General features: G+C 43.3%; 1 protein-coding gene across 1 annotated transcript; it reads left to right on the plus strand.

Moving 5' to 3' along the window:
* The first annotated feature begins 6,838 nt into the window (after positions 1 to 6,838).
* Positions 6,839 to 12,177, plus strand: LOC542271 (protein kinase). The gene is made up of 3 exons (NM_001305855.1): positions 6,839 to 7,018; positions 7,201 to 8,164; positions 11,076 to 12,177. Exons 2-3 carry the CDS (start codon positions 7,305 to 7,307, stop codon positions 11,932 to 11,934), a joined length of 1,719 nt encoding a protein of 572 aa, NP_001292784.1. The 5' UTR covers positions 6,839 to 7,018; positions 7,201 to 7,304; the 3' UTR covers positions 11,935 to 12,177.
* The last annotated feature ends 4,042 nt before the right edge of the window (positions 12,178 to 16,219 follow it).

Genomic DNA, 16,219 nt, shown 5'->3' on the forward strand with positions numbered 1-16,219 from the left:
AACACATTCTATTGTTCTTAGTTTAGAATATAGGATTGGAAGGTAGATTGCATAACTCTTTTGTGGTAGAGATAACAACACTTAGACAAAACCTAGTTTGCACATTGTTGTTTAGTAATTTGCAAAGGTTTTGTTTAGGAGATTTATTTGTGGCCTAGATGAAAGTTTCCTATGTCTGAGAATAGGATCTTGATGTCGTCTAGAGGGAGGGTTAATAGGCGAATAATAATTATCACTATATAAACTAGAAATTCTTACTCTACTCGAAGACTGGATCGCAGTGGAATTAAAGACCCTTCGAGTAGGTTGCAGCGAAATTGAAGTTCCTGTCTTAAAATACCCTGCACTTCGAAGACAGCTTGTACCACATATGAGTATTGTGCAAGTATAAAAAGCAAATAAGATAGAGAAACAACACACAACACAGAGCAGAGCACACAGACACAGGGATTTATCCCGAGGTTCAGCCAAGCCTGAAATGCTTGCCTAGTCCTTGTTGGAGTTAGCCACACCTTGGCTTGGAGTCTATTTCAACTCCTTCCTCTGTTTGCTCAGATCTGTCAGTGCGACAGATAGAGCCTTCCGCTATGTTGATATCAGTTACAACGATGCCATGGCTGCTTACAATCTTCTCAACAACACTCCGACAGAGTAACAATGCACCCAAGATTTTGCTCTAGCTCTCAACAACACTTCCCCTCTCTCTAAAGGCTTATAACTTCGCCTCTACACAAACTAGAGAGATACACAACAGAGGGAGAGAAAGAATTGATCCAAATGATGTATGGACTTGTTGGCTGCTCTTGTACCCTTGTTGGAGGCGCCTAGGGGACCCTTCTATAGTCCCAAGGGGCCTAGGAGCCATTGGGGCTTCATTTGGAAGCTCCCAGCCTTCCCTGTTTGTGGGTGCACCGGACTGTCTGGTGCGCCACTGGACAGTGCACAGTAACAGATCTGATTCACAGTTTCCTTCTCTGGAAGAGCTAGTCGTTGGTGCACTGCACAGGTAACTATTCACTGTCCTGTGCACCGGACAGGTAATTATTCATTGTCCTGTGCACCGGACATGTTACTATTCACTGTCCTGTGCACCAGACATGTTACTATTCACTGTCATGTGCACCACCCAACAGCACACTAAGTGCTTTTTCTTCCATTCTTTCTCCATTTGACTTCAACTTCTAGGAGGATTTTCCTGAGACTTAAACAAACACATATAGAGTATAATCCAATTGACTTAGTCCTAGAAACTTACCTCTTTCTCGTTCTTCTCCTAGCTTTTTTCTTTCTCCTCAAGCAAAGCTTAGAATGGCACTTTCTCTTTTTCATCGTTTTACCTAATTTGGCATGTTTGAGGTCGACGTTGGACTCTAAACCATCAAGTCAACTTGACTTGATCTAGATTGACATATCTGAGCTCCAACACCCTGCAAAGGTTAGATAGAATATATGCAAACATAGTAACAACCCAATCTAAAGATCAAAGTAAGCTTAGCTCTTTTGGGCTACTTCCAGTTCTGGTTTTGACACTGCTCCTCCTTCTAGTGACCTTGTTCACTTCTTGAGCTTGATCTTGAGCCTTATGACTTACACCACATAACTTTAGATGTTACCTCATTGGTTGTAAGTCATGTCCTTATGTAGTGATCCTTGATGCACCATAACTCTTCTTAACTCGATCAACCTTGACTTTGCAAGTCTTTTTCTTCACCCCTGGCTTTGGGTTCCTAGTATCCTTGACCTTCTCCCGTGCACTCGGTACCTCGAAGCTCTTCTTGCCTCCATCCTTGGCTTGATCGGTTGTCTCTGAGTTATGCAAACCAAGTCTCACTTAAGTAATGTCCATCTCACTTGTGATTTCCATTATTTATAGATCTTCCAGTCTTTGGACAATCACAATTGTTCACTAGTGTTGAACCCTGTTAGCTTTGCATTAAGCACCTATTCAACACTTAGCACACTTGTTAGTCCTTTAATTGGTTGTCATCGAAACCACCAAAACCCATAAGAGAGCTTTCACTAGATTAGCAAGATTTTCATAAGTCCTAATTCACCCCTTCTTAGGCGCCTGTATTCCTATCAGTGTCAAAGTTCAAGCGTCGGTGGCAACCGCCGTCGTCGTGACGGAGGTGGTCGGGCCAACCCTGTGGGCTATCCGATCACCAGAGTCATTGCCTTCACCCCTTGCCAAAGATTTGTTCATGCCTGATTTCATCATGTCTAACTTGGGGCTAAAGACGAGGGATGAGGTTGAGACTTCTACGACATAAGGTTAGTAACTTGATTTTGGTTGCATCTTGCGAGATACATTGATTAACATTTTTTATTTGGTTTCACAGATGACCTCGCATTGGTGCCATTGACGTCTTTACTATCAGGATCCAACGCCAGGGGTGGGCCCTAAGAGAGGTTTTGCTCCTTTGTCTGGGCCAGCGGAGCGGTGGCCAACGTCGAAGTGTGTGAGAAGGTGCTAAGGGATGCCACAACACAATTCTATTGTGTGTGTCTTTGTGGTCTATTTTTTTATCTTGGATCAAATTTTCACTGATGCCTTTGTTGACCACCTGGCCCTAATTGTGAGGACCGACCAAACCATGTCCTAGGTTCAATAGGAGGACAAATTGAGCTTGGAGTTGGCGTGGTTGAAGGAAGAGGAAAAGGTAGGTAGGTTGGTGGCCGCGGAGGACAATCTATGAAGACTGAAGGCCGTACAGGCCGAGGTTCAGTGCCAGACAAAGCATATGGCAGTGGTGGAGAAGGAGAACATGGTACTACGCTATAAGGTGAAGGACCTCGAGGAGGCCAAGGAGACCGTCGTCAAGGACTTGAACAAGAACCGAATTCACGTTGAGGGTTGCAAGCAAATCCCAGCCTTCCTTGTTTGCGGGTGCACCGGACTGTCCAATGTGCCACCGGACAGTGCATAGTAACAGATCTGATTGACAGTTTCGTTCTCTGGAAGAGCTAGCCGTTGGTGCACCGGATAGGTAACTATTCACTATCCTATGCACCAGGCAGGTAACTATTCACTGTCTTATGCACCGAACATGTTACTATTCACTGTCCTGTGCACCGGACATCTTACTATTCACTGTCCTGTGCACCGGACAGTTACTATTCACTGTCCTGTGCACTAGCCAACAGCACACTAAGTGCTTTTTCCTCCATTCTTCCTCCATTTGACTTCAACTTTTGGGAGGAATTTCCTGAGACTTAAACAAACACATTTAGAGTACAATCCAATTAACTGAGTCCTAGAAACTTACCTCTTTCTCGTTATTCTCTTAGCTTTTCTGTTTCTCCTCAAGCAAAGCTTAGAATGGCACTTTCTCTTTTTCATCGTTTTACCCAATTTGGCCTGTTTGAGGTCGATGTTGGACTCTAAGCCATCAAGTCAACTTGACTTGATCTAGATTGACATATCTGAGCTCCAACCCCCTACAAAGGTCACATAGAATATATCCAAACATAGTAACAACCCAATCTAAAGATCAAAGTAAGCTTAGCTCTTTTGGGCTACTTCCAGTTCTGGTTTTGACACCGCTCCTCCTTCTAGTGACCTTGTTCACTTCTCGAGCTTGATCTTGAGCCTTATGACTTACACCACATAACTTTAGATGTTACCTCATTGGTTGTAAGTCATGTCCTTATATAGTGATCCTTGATGCACCATCACTCTTCTTAACTCGATCAACCTTGACTTTGCAAGTCTTTTTCTTCACCCCTGGCTTTGGGTTCCTAGTCTCCTTGACCTTCTCCCCTGCACTCGGTACGTCGAAGCTCTTCTTGCCTCCATCCTTGCTCCTTGGCTTGATCGGTTATCTCTGAGTTATGCACACCAATTCTCACTTAAGCAATGTCCATTTTACTTGTGATGTCCATTATTTATAGATATTCCAGTCTTTGGACCATCACAGTTGTTAACTTGTGTTGAACTATGTTAGCTTTGCATTAAGCACCTGTTCAACACTTAACACACTTGTTAGTCCTTTAATTGGGATGTCATCCAAACCACCAAAACACATAAGAGAGCTTTCACTAGATTAGCAAGATTTTCATAAGTCCTAATTCACCCCTTCTTAGGCGCATGTATTCCTATTAGCGTCAAAGTTCAAGCGTCGGCTCAAGCAGCGGTGGCAACCGCCATCGTCGTGATGGAGGTGGTCGTGCCAACCCTACGGGCTATCCGATCACTGGAGTCATTGCCTTCACCTCTGACCAAAGATTTGTTCATGCCTGATTTCGTCATGTCTAACTTGGGGCTAAAGACAAGGGATGAGGTTGAGACTTCTACGACATAAGGTTAGTAACTTGATTTTGGTTGCATCTTGCGAGATACATCGATTGGCATTTTTTATTTGGTTTCGCATATGACCTCACATTGGTGCCATTGACGTCTTTACTATCGGGCCCCAACGCTAGGGGTGGGGCCTGAGAGAGGTTTTGCTCCTCTGTCCGGGCCAGCGGAGAGGTGGCCAACGTCGAAGTGTCTGAGAAGGTGCTAAGGGATGCCGCAACACAATTCTGTTGTGTGAGTCTATGTGGTCTATTTTTTCTATCTTGGATCAGATTCTGACTGATGCCTTCGTTGTCCACCTAGCCCTAATTGTGAGGACCGGCCAAACCATGTCCTAGGTTCAAGAGGAGGACGAATTGAGCTTAGTGTTGGTGTGGTTGAAGGAAGAGGAAAAGGTAGGTAGGTTGGTGGCTGCGGAGGACAATCTATGAAGATTGAAGGTCGTACAGGCCGAGGTTCAGTGCCAGACGAAGCATATGGCAGTGGTGGAGAAGGAGAACATGGTACTGCGCTGTAAGGTGAAGGACCTCGAGGAGGCCAAGGAGACTATCGTCAAGGACTTGAACGAGAACCAACTTCACGCTGAGGGGTTCTAGCAGATCCTACAGGCTTGTGCTAAGGCTATCTTTGAGGATTTCCGCACTATCTATGAGTCACTTAGCGCTGCCAACCGGCCCCTCGTTCTCGGTTCATGTACTGTGAGAGGAGCGAAAAGCAACCTCTCAAAAGTTGTTTTGAAACATCATGTTTGGTAGGAGAAACTAAAAATAACTTTATGAAACTGGTATAGATTTCCTACCAAACAAGCTCAAAAGGCTACCCCCTCTGTCCCAAATTAGTATTCACTTTAACACTTGGTTTTTATGTGTATATTCAACTAAATGATAATGAATGTAGACACATATACAAAACACATACATTAATTATTGCATGAATCCATTAATTCTCTAAAACGGATTTGGGACGGAGAGAGTATTAGTTAGATAGTTAGTGGAAGATTACATGAATGATCTATTAAGTTTATAGTGAGGATTAGCTTTATAAGTAGATATTGTCATGATTTCGGAAACCAGGGGACATTAAGATTTATGTTCGGCAGGGGTGCTAGCGTGGACTCACTCCGAATGGTGAGCCACGGGGGCTCGAAGGTGGATCTGAGACAGGGGGTTATACTGGTTTAGGTCGGAGCCCTAGTCAGTGTAGTGCTGATCGTGGTATTGCTCAGAGTGTGTTACAGTTTGGTGCTTGTGTGTTGTTGTGTTTTGAAGATGGGGGTTTTCTTACCCTTTTATAGCCTAAGGTTAGACTTTACAATGAGAACTTGTATTATGTCGGGGTTGAGTTCGACCTCCTGCTTTCGTGCGGCGTAGCCCTACGGTGTCGTCTGCTAAGTCGTCCATCGCCGTACCCCTGGTATGGCGTCGTGTCTTCTCCGTTCGTCATACGGGTTTCTGTAGCTATTCTGATACTAACGTAGTGGTGCTTGGTGGGTCCCACTGAGTCGGCTCATGGTGAGTTTTAGGGACGCCTTCAGTACAACTTCATATTCCGTCATCCCCAATGTGTCACCTTCCATCATGCGTAGGCATACGCATGGTACGGCATATTGCCCTGTCCCTTCTGGCATATGGGTCACTGTAGAGATCCCGATGCCGAGGTCCCCACAACTAGGGTTGACTGGTCCCACCAGTCAGCGAGGATACTCTCCAGAACGCGATTTGGCGTCGTGCTTGACAGAGGCCCTTCAATACTGCTCCCACGGTTCGGTCATGGCTTGATGATGATCTGTCTCGTTGTGCCGTCGTGGCTTGATAGTACTAGGTCGGCTCTTTCCTTCTGTAGATGTGCTCTCGGGATAGTTCGTTGTCGTCTTACTGGGTTGCTCGACATAAGATTGATCGGCAGCCCCGCCTCGCCGGGTTGCTTGGCAGTGTTGTTTAGCGAGCAAGTTGGTCAGCAACCCGCCTTGACGATTTGCTCGGCGGGCGGGTTGGTCGGCAGTCCTGCCTTGCTGGGTTGTTCAGCGGGCGGGCTAGTCGGTTAGTGGGCCGTCTTCGGTAGGCCTTTTGGGCCGCCACGTTGAATCGCTTGACAGGCGGGCTGGTTAGTTAGTGGGCCGTATTTGGGTGACCTTTTTGGTAACAAGGGGATCACGAGAGGATTGGAGGGGATTGTGAGGGAAATAAACTAATTTGTCTCTCAATCCCCTGATCCGTGGTCACCAAATTAGCCCTTAGGGCTTTCTCGGGCATCCGGTTCCTAGGTACCCAACAGATATCTTTTTATAAAAAACAATAGTCTAAATCTATATGAATTAGAGATGTGACATGCTATATTATGTTTTCTAATCCCTCATTTAGTTGGGCAGAATTGTTAGCGTTTTCTTTTTTTGATTCTTATATAATAGGTGGATGTTTTTAAGAGGATCTGTATAAAAAATTCTGTAGCAAACGCACGCTAACCGTAACTACACCAATACCATACTAGTATTATTTTATTTCACTCGTAAAGCTCCACGTGGTATTTCAATCCCGTCCATAATTCATTCGCCATTTTTTCTTTGGTTCCTCGCGTTCATTTCGCCCTTCCCATTCCTCTCCACTGCGCTGCCATCGTCTCGCGCCGGCCCCCCGTGGGGAACTAGAACTGACTCCCTCGATCCCAGCGGCAGCGGCGGAAGCGAACGGTGACCGCGACCTCCCCTGAGGCTGCATATACTCGGTAAGGTGCCCTCTCCTCATCCTCATGCTGCCTCCGATTTGTTCGAGTGAGGGGGACCCTCGCACTCTCAGATCCATCCGGCTAGTATTAGGGCATTTCTTTGTTCCCGGTTGATTTATCGATTGGTTCGTTAATCAATCTCCGTTTCCCCCAATCTAATCGGCGCGCAATCTGTGTGGCAGGATCGGGTTTCACATCTCCGGTTTTGGATTGGTTGGTTGCCCGCGGCGATGGGAGGAGAGCTGTGGTGGTATCCATAGGGGATCCTCGGTTGCGTCCTTGTGCGATGGCTTCGACCTCCGTTCCTGAGTTAACCGCGGACAAGAAATGCGACAAAGCCATCGCGGATACGGCGGCACCACTTACTTCTCAGGGACACTCCGAAGAACCGACTGGGAAAGTCAGCACACTAGTGCCTGCTTTGCCGGTTGTAATTGCAGCAGGCGATGGGGCTGCATCCAGTGGGGTGATAGAAAACAGAAATGGCATGGACAATTCTGCTGATGGTTCTTTGAAGCGGGATGACAGTGAAGGTGCTGAGAAGAGCTCGCTGCGGGGGAGCGTCAAGGATAGCTCGGTGTCGGCTAAATGCAGTGACAGGGCGAGCAGCCTGTCGAAAGCCAGTGGGAGCGCCAAGATCAGCGGTCAACCTGCTGACATGATCGAGAGTGGCAAGAGTAGTCTCTATCGGGCCAGTGGTGGAAGTGATCTGAGTGATGAGAGCACCTGCAGTAGCATATGCAGCAGTGTCAGCAAGCCTCACAAGTCAAACGACTCAAAGTGGGAAGCGATTCAGGTTGTCCGAACCAAAGAAGGTTCTGTAGGTCTAGGTCATTTCAGGCTGCTCAAGAGGCTCGGTTGTGGTGATATTGGCAGTGTGTACTTATCAGAACTTAGTGGCACTAAATGCTATTTTGCCATGAAGATCATGGACAAGGCGTCATTAGCAACCCGCAAAAAGCTGCTTAGAGCGCAGACTGAAAGGGAGATATTGCAATGCCTGGATCATCCTTTTCTTCCAACATTGTACACTCACTTTGAGACGGATAAGTTCTCATGCTTGGTGATGGAGTTCTGCCCTGGAGGTGACCTACATACCCTAAGGCAAAAGCAGCCTGGCAAGTATTTCCCTGAACAAGCTGCCAAGTAAGTTCTCTGTTTCCAACTGTTCTTGAGCTCTTCATCCTTTTGGGTGAAGTATTCATTTGGCACATGCTAAACACTGTGATGGATAGTTTGGTACCCCATTCACTGTTAATATGCAGTCCCAAAAAAAAAATCAGAGGATGACATCTAAATTTATGTTCTTACCATGCTATCTTTAGTGGGGATGACATCATGGTCAGCATCATCATCTCACTCATGATTTTTGGTCAATGGACCTGCTGAGCTTACAGTATTATCACAAAAAATTCAGTTGCATGAAAGTTATAAATTCTGTTTTAGTTTCTATACCTAGTTTTGAAATTTAGCTGGCATTATTTGTTCTGAACTTCACTGACAGCCTGTTAAAATGCTGAATAATTAGTTTTTAGTAATGTCAACTGTATGGTTGTTCCATGCCTATTATTTTTTAAGGGAAGTGCAGTCTTTTATGTGGATGTTCTTTTTTGTTAGCAGTTACTAATTTTTGAGATATGTTTGCGGATTACTTCCCTGGTTTAGGTTACCAAAGAACTGTTAAAATTGAGCTGTTCCTATTGCTTGTTTGCCTATTGAAAATCTAATACTACTGTATAGGTTTATTTTGATTAAAAGATGAAACCGTCTGATTATTAGATTTCATAACCATAATCATAGAAATGAAGGCACAAAATACTGAATATTTATATTTTTGTAATTGTCAGTGACGTGCAAGGTTATTAAAACGATAAAACATTGAAACACTCATGAGTGAAGTTTTGACTTTTAAACGTTTAAACAATATAAGAAAATACCAACATATCATAATTTCAGACAATAACATGAAGTTAAACATCAAAACAGAGAGGTTAGTGGCTTACCAAACTTCACCCATGAGCCGGATTGGATCCAAAAGTAACTAACAGACTGGACCCAAAAGTAGCTAATGGTCTAAAACACATGAAACACTGCGTTTTACAGTTTAGAACGTCAAAACGCCAGAACGTGGTTTCAACCTCCAATTAGAGTTTTGACGTTTAAACACAGTTAAACGTCGTTTAAACGTTGTTTTAATAACACTGGTGACATGCAATGGTTTCCTAAACGGTAAACATTGGTCACTTACCATTTAGCCATTATTTGGGCTAAACAGACCATTAAACGGACTCCACGGTCACACAGCCAATTAAACAGGCTAAACGGACGATAAAATGGAAATGACATACCACTGTGTAGCATTTACACAGTATTTAAACGGGCTAAACTACCGTTTATGCAAACAGTGGTGACATGTCCGTATTTGATGTGGCAGTGACTTGGCTGTTAAATGAGATTATTGGAACTTCTAAGGACTTGTGATACAAGAGCTTCTAATTAGCATTGTTTCCTTAAAGTATTTGGATCTTTAGATCTCTCTCTCTCTCTCTCCCTCCCTCTCCCCGGCCTTACCTTGTAGGAAAGGATCGCTCGCTACTGGTAACCGTTAATTCATAAAACGTATGTTTCATAGAAGCGGAATCCCGTGGAAGAATCCGTTTTCTCGCTGCGCTGGCTTATGTGGTTGGTCAAGCCTGCCTTTAAACGCACGAAATCGAAGCAAGGCAGCGGAAATCACATTGAATGCAATGCCTTCTCCACCCTGTGTTGATAAAACAATTGTATTTAGCTCGCCTCAAGCCTCCTTCCTCGGGGTAGGTCCCGATGAAGGAGGCTTCGAGCCTCTCTTTCTCTTTCTCTCTCTCTCTCATGGAATATTAAATCATTGTAGATGCTGCATATTAATTATCGTATCTTTATTTGCACAACACATTTCAGTGAAATGTTCAATTGGATTCTAACTAGAATTTATGCACTCAATTTTTTTAGATTGGTTTGTGAAAATGAAATGTAAAATACTGTAAATTAACTATTGGCTAGAGGGGATCTTTGTTCGGGAGTTTAAATTGTGCATTCTGTTTTAAGAGTCCGTTTCCACAACATTTCCTTGGAGCATGAGCATGATTGCCATAGCGCCATGTACAGGGTATGTCATGATGAAGATTTATTGATAGATACAATAAAAACATAAATTGCATTGTCAGACATATGGGACAGCTTCAGTATGAGTGACAACATACAAAATCTCAAAGTAGTAGGCACTCATTGTTTGCTACTGTTTTAGTAATAAGTACTACCTCCGTTCTTAAATATATGACGCCGTTGCCTTTTTTTTAAAAAACTTTGACTACTCGTCTTATTCAGAAAAAATATGAATTATCATTTATTTTGTTATGATTTGTTTTATTTTATTACTTAAGGTTGTTTGAGCATGACTTGAAATTTTACATTTTTGAATAAATATTTTGAATAAGATGAGTGGTCAAAGTTTTCAAAAAAAAGTCAGTGGCGTCATATATTTAAAAACGGAGGGAGTATGTTTATTGGCATATGCTATGCATGTCTTCTGTATTAGACATGTATATTTATGTATCTAGTTCCTACTTTGGTTGTACTCAGTTTTGCTGCCACTCTGGCACACGTACCAAGTTCTTTAGCAAACCTATGTTCTAATGACCTTAACAACATCTCTACTATCCATTTTGTCTGGTTGCGCTTTCAATTTTCTCTTTTAACTCATGTGGTCCTGGTTAGCATTTGGGGTTTCACTAGTGTGCAAGTTCAATTGTTCTACCTCATTACCGTCTGGATGTTTGTAAAGGAACATATTTCATATCTTTTATCTTAAATGATGCCACTTCTCAAAATTTGTAGCTCTTGGTTTTTGTGACACAGTTGGAGCAATTGATCTGTCCACCAGTTTCTGATGTTATGTAATATTGTCCATGTGCTTTCTTGATATTTAGCATGATAGGCTGCCCTGATTGTCATGTCATTTGCAACTGCAAGAAGCCTTAATCAAATCTATGAACTTATGTTGACATCAAAAAATATGCAGGTTTTATGTAGCAGAGGTGCTTCTTGCTCTGGAATACCTGCACATGCTTGGTATCATATACCGTGACTTAAAGCCAGAGAATGTTCTTGTGAGGGAAGATGGACATATCATGCTGTCGGATTTCGATTTATCCCTCCGATGTGCTGTGAGCCCTACTCTTCTCAGATCTTCTAACCCCAGTGGGGATAACCAAAAGGGCAACCCAGCTTACTGTGTGCAGCCTGTGTGCATTGAGCCTGCCTGTATGCAGCCTTCTTGTGTCACGACAACCACATGCTTCTCTCCTCGCTTTTTCTCTTCCAAATCCAAGGAGAAAAAAGATAAAAAGGCAAAGGCAGACTTGGCAAATCAGGTCAGACCACTTCCTGAGCTTGTTGCAGAGCCGACAGATGCAAGGTCTATGTCTTTTGTTGGCACCCATGAGTACTTGGCACCTGAAATTATAAAGGGCGAGGGGCATGGAAGTGCTGTAGACTGGTGGACATTTGGCATATTCTTGTATGAGCTTCTCTTCGGCAAGACACCATTCAAAGGTTCTGGGAATAGGGCGACATTGTTCAACGTAGTTGGACAACCCTTAAGGTTCCCAGAATCACCTGTAGTGAGTTTTGCTGCAAGGGATCTTATTAGGGGATTGCTCATCAAGGAACCTCAGCATCGATTAGCGTATAAGCGTGGAGCCACAGAAATAAAACAGCACCCGTTCTTTGAAGGTGTTAATTGGGCATTAATCAGGTGTGCCACTCCACCTGATATCCCCAAGCCAGTTGAGATCCCTCGTTCTGTAGCTTCATCAAGCCAGAAGGCTACATCAGCCGCTGAGAAAGGCTCAGATTATCTTGAATTGGAGTTTTTTTAGTGGTCACGCATGATCTCCCATGTGCAAGTTGTAAAGCTCTACCTTTTCCACTTAGACTTCTTTTTTTTATGGGTTTTAATAACTTTATATGTAGATGCATATTGTCGTACGTAGTGCTGTTCTCTTCAGTTGATTTCTCAGTTCATTCCTTTAGATGGGATCCTCAATCTGGTGGAGTCTGTAATCCTTTATTGGCTGCCGTTCACTAGATTCTCTCAATAACATGGAAACATTTTCGTTCAATCGGTTTTGCAATTTGTATGGTGCACTGCATAGCTGAACACACCTTGATAGCATGGTAAATGCTACTTGTGGCAGTCGCATGTCACCTCAAGTCATTTATCCAACTGTCTTGTGTGGGAGGTACGTTATGCAGCATGCAGTTTGAGCTTGCGCAGAAGTGCTAACAGTATCATATTCTGTTCTGTATAAAATGTTCACTGCCCTGGTAATTGTAAAAGATGAATTGATTGATTTAATCTTGATACAGATTGAATTATCCCTGATCCAAGTTCACCGAAAATACTGTTCCTTTGTGATGCTGAGAAATTGCTAGCCCTATCGAAATTACTTCAATAAAAAATTATATATGTATGAATATAGATTTTTTATGCAGATATTTAAATTATTCGACTCTAAATTTCAAACTATTAATATTTTTAGGATTTTGCAGGCTGACGAGACCAACAAGACAGCCGGGTTTTTAGACAGAAGTTGTGTTATTCGGTACTCACCATATTTAAGGGAACACTTCTCAACGGCCTATGGCTCTCTGTATCCTACTTCATGAACGGGAATAAATAAGAACTACCAAAGAGGTTTTTCCATAGGGTTCCTAGCTTAAGAACTCAGACCTCATAAACAGACCAGGATTGCCACAAGAGACTCACTTTATTAAAACAAAGCATTTATTATCTTCGAGAAGGCAGGTACAACTCCTCTTAACTTACACACATGAGGATCAGGTACTACAACCAGCTACAGGAAACTAGAGAGCTCTAGCGCTGCTGCAGGTTGCTCGTGTTGGTGGATGGTACGTTCCTCTCGTGTCCTCCTTTTGCATGAGTCCTCCCTTTATACACACAGCTGTAGAGTGCATGTCGTCTATTTATTTATTTTTTTAGAAAGCGCAGGAGAGCTACGCGATAATATATTAAAGAAGAGGAACAAATACAAGAAACAGACTAGGAGCCCCTACGACGGCCAATAGCAGACATAGAGAAATCTATCCATGTCTAAAACACTAACAAGAACTACCACAGTGTTAGCTAACTACTAGGGAGGCCCGGAATGGGGGCGGTAAGCAAAGATAACTTCTTTGCACCAGTCATCTCCTAAACCTTCCCAACTCTTCTAATAGCATCATTAATACTTGGGCTCTTGTTGTAAAAAACATAGCCATTGCGCTGCTTCCATAAGGTCCAAACACCTAGGATGACTAGAGAATTGAGGCCATCCCTTGCGATTCCAGAGACCTTAGTACATAACACTCTCCACCATTCAAGGAAGGCACTATCCTTGGACTTAGGGGAGGGGGGGGGCAAGAAGATGAAGGTTCACTTGATGAAGTAGTTTGAACCAAATTCCCGAACGAAGACACATCCAATCAACATATGGTCCAAAGTTTCTTGATCCTGATCACATAATGGACATCTCTCCAGATGGTCCAAGCCTCTTTTTGTAGCCTATTTGCAGTCCAAACCTTCCTTTGTGCTACCAGCCACATAAAAAACTTGGTTTTTGGAGGAGCCCAAGTTTTCCATATTCTATGAAAAGGCTCAAACTCAAAAGATCCAATAAAGAGAGCCTTATATGCCTCATTGGAGAACTTTCCATTTGCAGCAAGGAGAAAAAATGCTTGTCTTCAACTTGAGGTCTTAGAACAATTGAGTCAATTAAATCCCGCAAGATGAGAAACTCATTGATAATTCCAACAGAAAGGGCTCCCTGAATGTTAGAAATTCAGCACTGATTAGAGATAACATCCACCATTGTTCTCGTGTTAACTCTTTTCTTAGGAATGATCATCCATGTGAGATGACCATCCCTGTGAGAAATGTTGGACATGCACCTTTCGACCAGCTTTAGTCAATAACTCAGCCTTCCATCCAGAGAGTTGATTTGCAATCTTGTCAATAATGGGTTGAACTTAGGTTTATGAAAGCTTTTTGATGACAAGTGGTAAGCCCAGGTTACGGCAAGGGAATTCAGCTAACTCATAAGGCAACATATTCTGCAGCACAACAAGGGCATGATCTCCACATCTAATAGGGTACACACTGCTTTTCTGACCATTCGTACGTAAACCCGAAGATACTCAAAATAGCTGAAGAATATCCAAAATAATATTGATATCCATGGCTGCCGCCCGAAGAAAGATCATCACATCATCAGCATAGAGAGAGACCCGGTGATGCAGTGCATGGGAAGCAAGGGGTTGCAGCAGTCCATCCTGTGCGGCCTTATTAATTAAGAAGCCCAAAGTATCCATGACCAAGATGAACAAAAACGGAGACAAAGGATCCCCCTATCGGAGACCACGACGATGAAGAATAGAATGTCCAGGTAAACCATTAAGTAACACCTAAGAGGAGGAAGTCGCAAGCCACTAATAATATCTCTCTAGACTTGACCAAAGCCCAAATGTTGTAAGACTTCCAGGAGGAAGGGCCATGAGACTGAATCAAAGGCCTTTAAAATATCAAGATTTAGGAACATCCTGGGTTGCTTTTGGTGATGGAGAAGGCAGGTGGTTTGCTGCACCAACATATAATTATCTTGAATGAAATGACCTTTAATAAAAGTACTTTGGTTAGGAGAGACCATATCATGAAGTCTTCCAGCCAACCGATTAGTGAGGAGTTTGGTGAGCAATTTTGCAACATTATGAACTAAACCTATAGGTCTGAATTTTTTACTTGGTCGGCCCCTCAAATTTTGGGATGAGGGTGATATAAGCTGTGTTAAGGGCCTGAAAATTAGTGAACCTCCTGCTCCCAACTGCCGAAAAAACTGCCATAACATCAGCCTTAATAACTTCCCAGCAAACTTTATAAAATCTGCCTATGAGACCATTCGGCCCAGGGGCCTTGTCCAAAGGAAGATGTAAAATTGTGTCCCATACCTCCTTCTCAGTGAATGGTGGCATCAAGGGCTAACAGATCATGGGAAGGAATTCCCAAACTTTCCAGAAAGATAGTTTGCTCCCTATCACTGCAATAACCCAAAAGATTAGCATAGAATTCGTTGACCAGATCAGCTTTGGCATCATGACTGGTAATGATAGCACCATTAGGGCTGATTTGGTGATCAGGGATAACGAGGGGATCCATGGGGGAGGAATCCACTTATTATTTGAATAACAAGGAGATTCCTCCCATGGATCCCCTCGGGATCCTTGATCACCAAATCAGCCCTTAGAGACCAATTTTGGAACAAAATTCTTCTTCTTGCGAAATCTTGAATGCATGTGAAATAATTTAGTATTGGCATCACCCTCACGTAGCCACCCAATTCTGCAACGAAGCCTAGCAATTGTCCTTTGAAGTGAAGATAGAGCAAGGGAGTGTTTCTTGAGGCATAATAGTAACCATAATTCAACCGGGGTTAGACTTCGACTATCTTGAGCAATTTACAACTAATGAAGGAGCACACGGGAAAGGGCTAAAGTGGATGAAATATGCCTAACCTTTTTAGCACTCCAAGCCTGTAGCACGCGAGAAGTAGCTTCCAACTTAGAGCTCAAAGATACAAAAGGACACTGCACAGTTGGAACAGAATGCTAGGCCGACGAAACAGACTCCAGGAATCCATCAAACATAGGCCAAAAGGACTCAAAATGGAACATGTGCCTTCTTGCCATATTGTTATCATTCAGTCCCAAAAGAAGGGGGCAATGGTCTGAATCGTTTGAGGTTGAACTCTGAAGCAAGGAATTTGGAAACAACTGAGAGCACCTAGAGGGGGGTGAATAGGTGATCCTGTAAAATTAAACACTAATAGCCACAAAACTTTGTTTAAAGTGTTAGTACAACTAACTAGCTTTGAAGCGAGTTCTTGTGAACACAACAATCATAGAGAAAGCAACACAAGAGACACACGATTTTTATCCCGTGGTTCGGCCAAGTAACACTTGCCTACTTCCACGTTGTGGCGTCCCAATGGACGAGGGTTGCACTCAACCTCTTTCAAGTGATTCGATGATCTACTTGAATACCACGGTCTTTTCCTTTAGAGTATGTTTCCCGTTTGCGAGGAATCTCCACAATTTGGAGTCTCTCGCCCT

The sequence above is a fragment of the Zea mays genome, chromosome 2 (assembly GCF_902167145.1).
Source record: "Zea mays cultivar B73 chromosome 2, Zm-B73-REFERENCE-NAM-5.0, whole genome shotgun sequence".
Classification (NCBI taxonomy): domain Eukaryota; kingdom Viridiplantae; phylum Streptophyta; class Magnoliopsida; order Poales; family Poaceae; genus Zea; species Zea mays.

Excerpts from the sequence above, each read along its gene's own strand:
- LOC542271 (NM_001305855.1), top strand. The coding sequence starts at position 7,305 with ATGGCTTCGACCTCCGTTCCTGAGTTAACCGCGGACAAGAAATGCGAC. Across the intron at positions 8,165-11,075 it reads TTCCCTGAACAAGCTGCCAA|GTTTTATGTAGCAGAGGTGC; the intron begins GTAAGTTCTCTG and ends AAAAATATGCAG.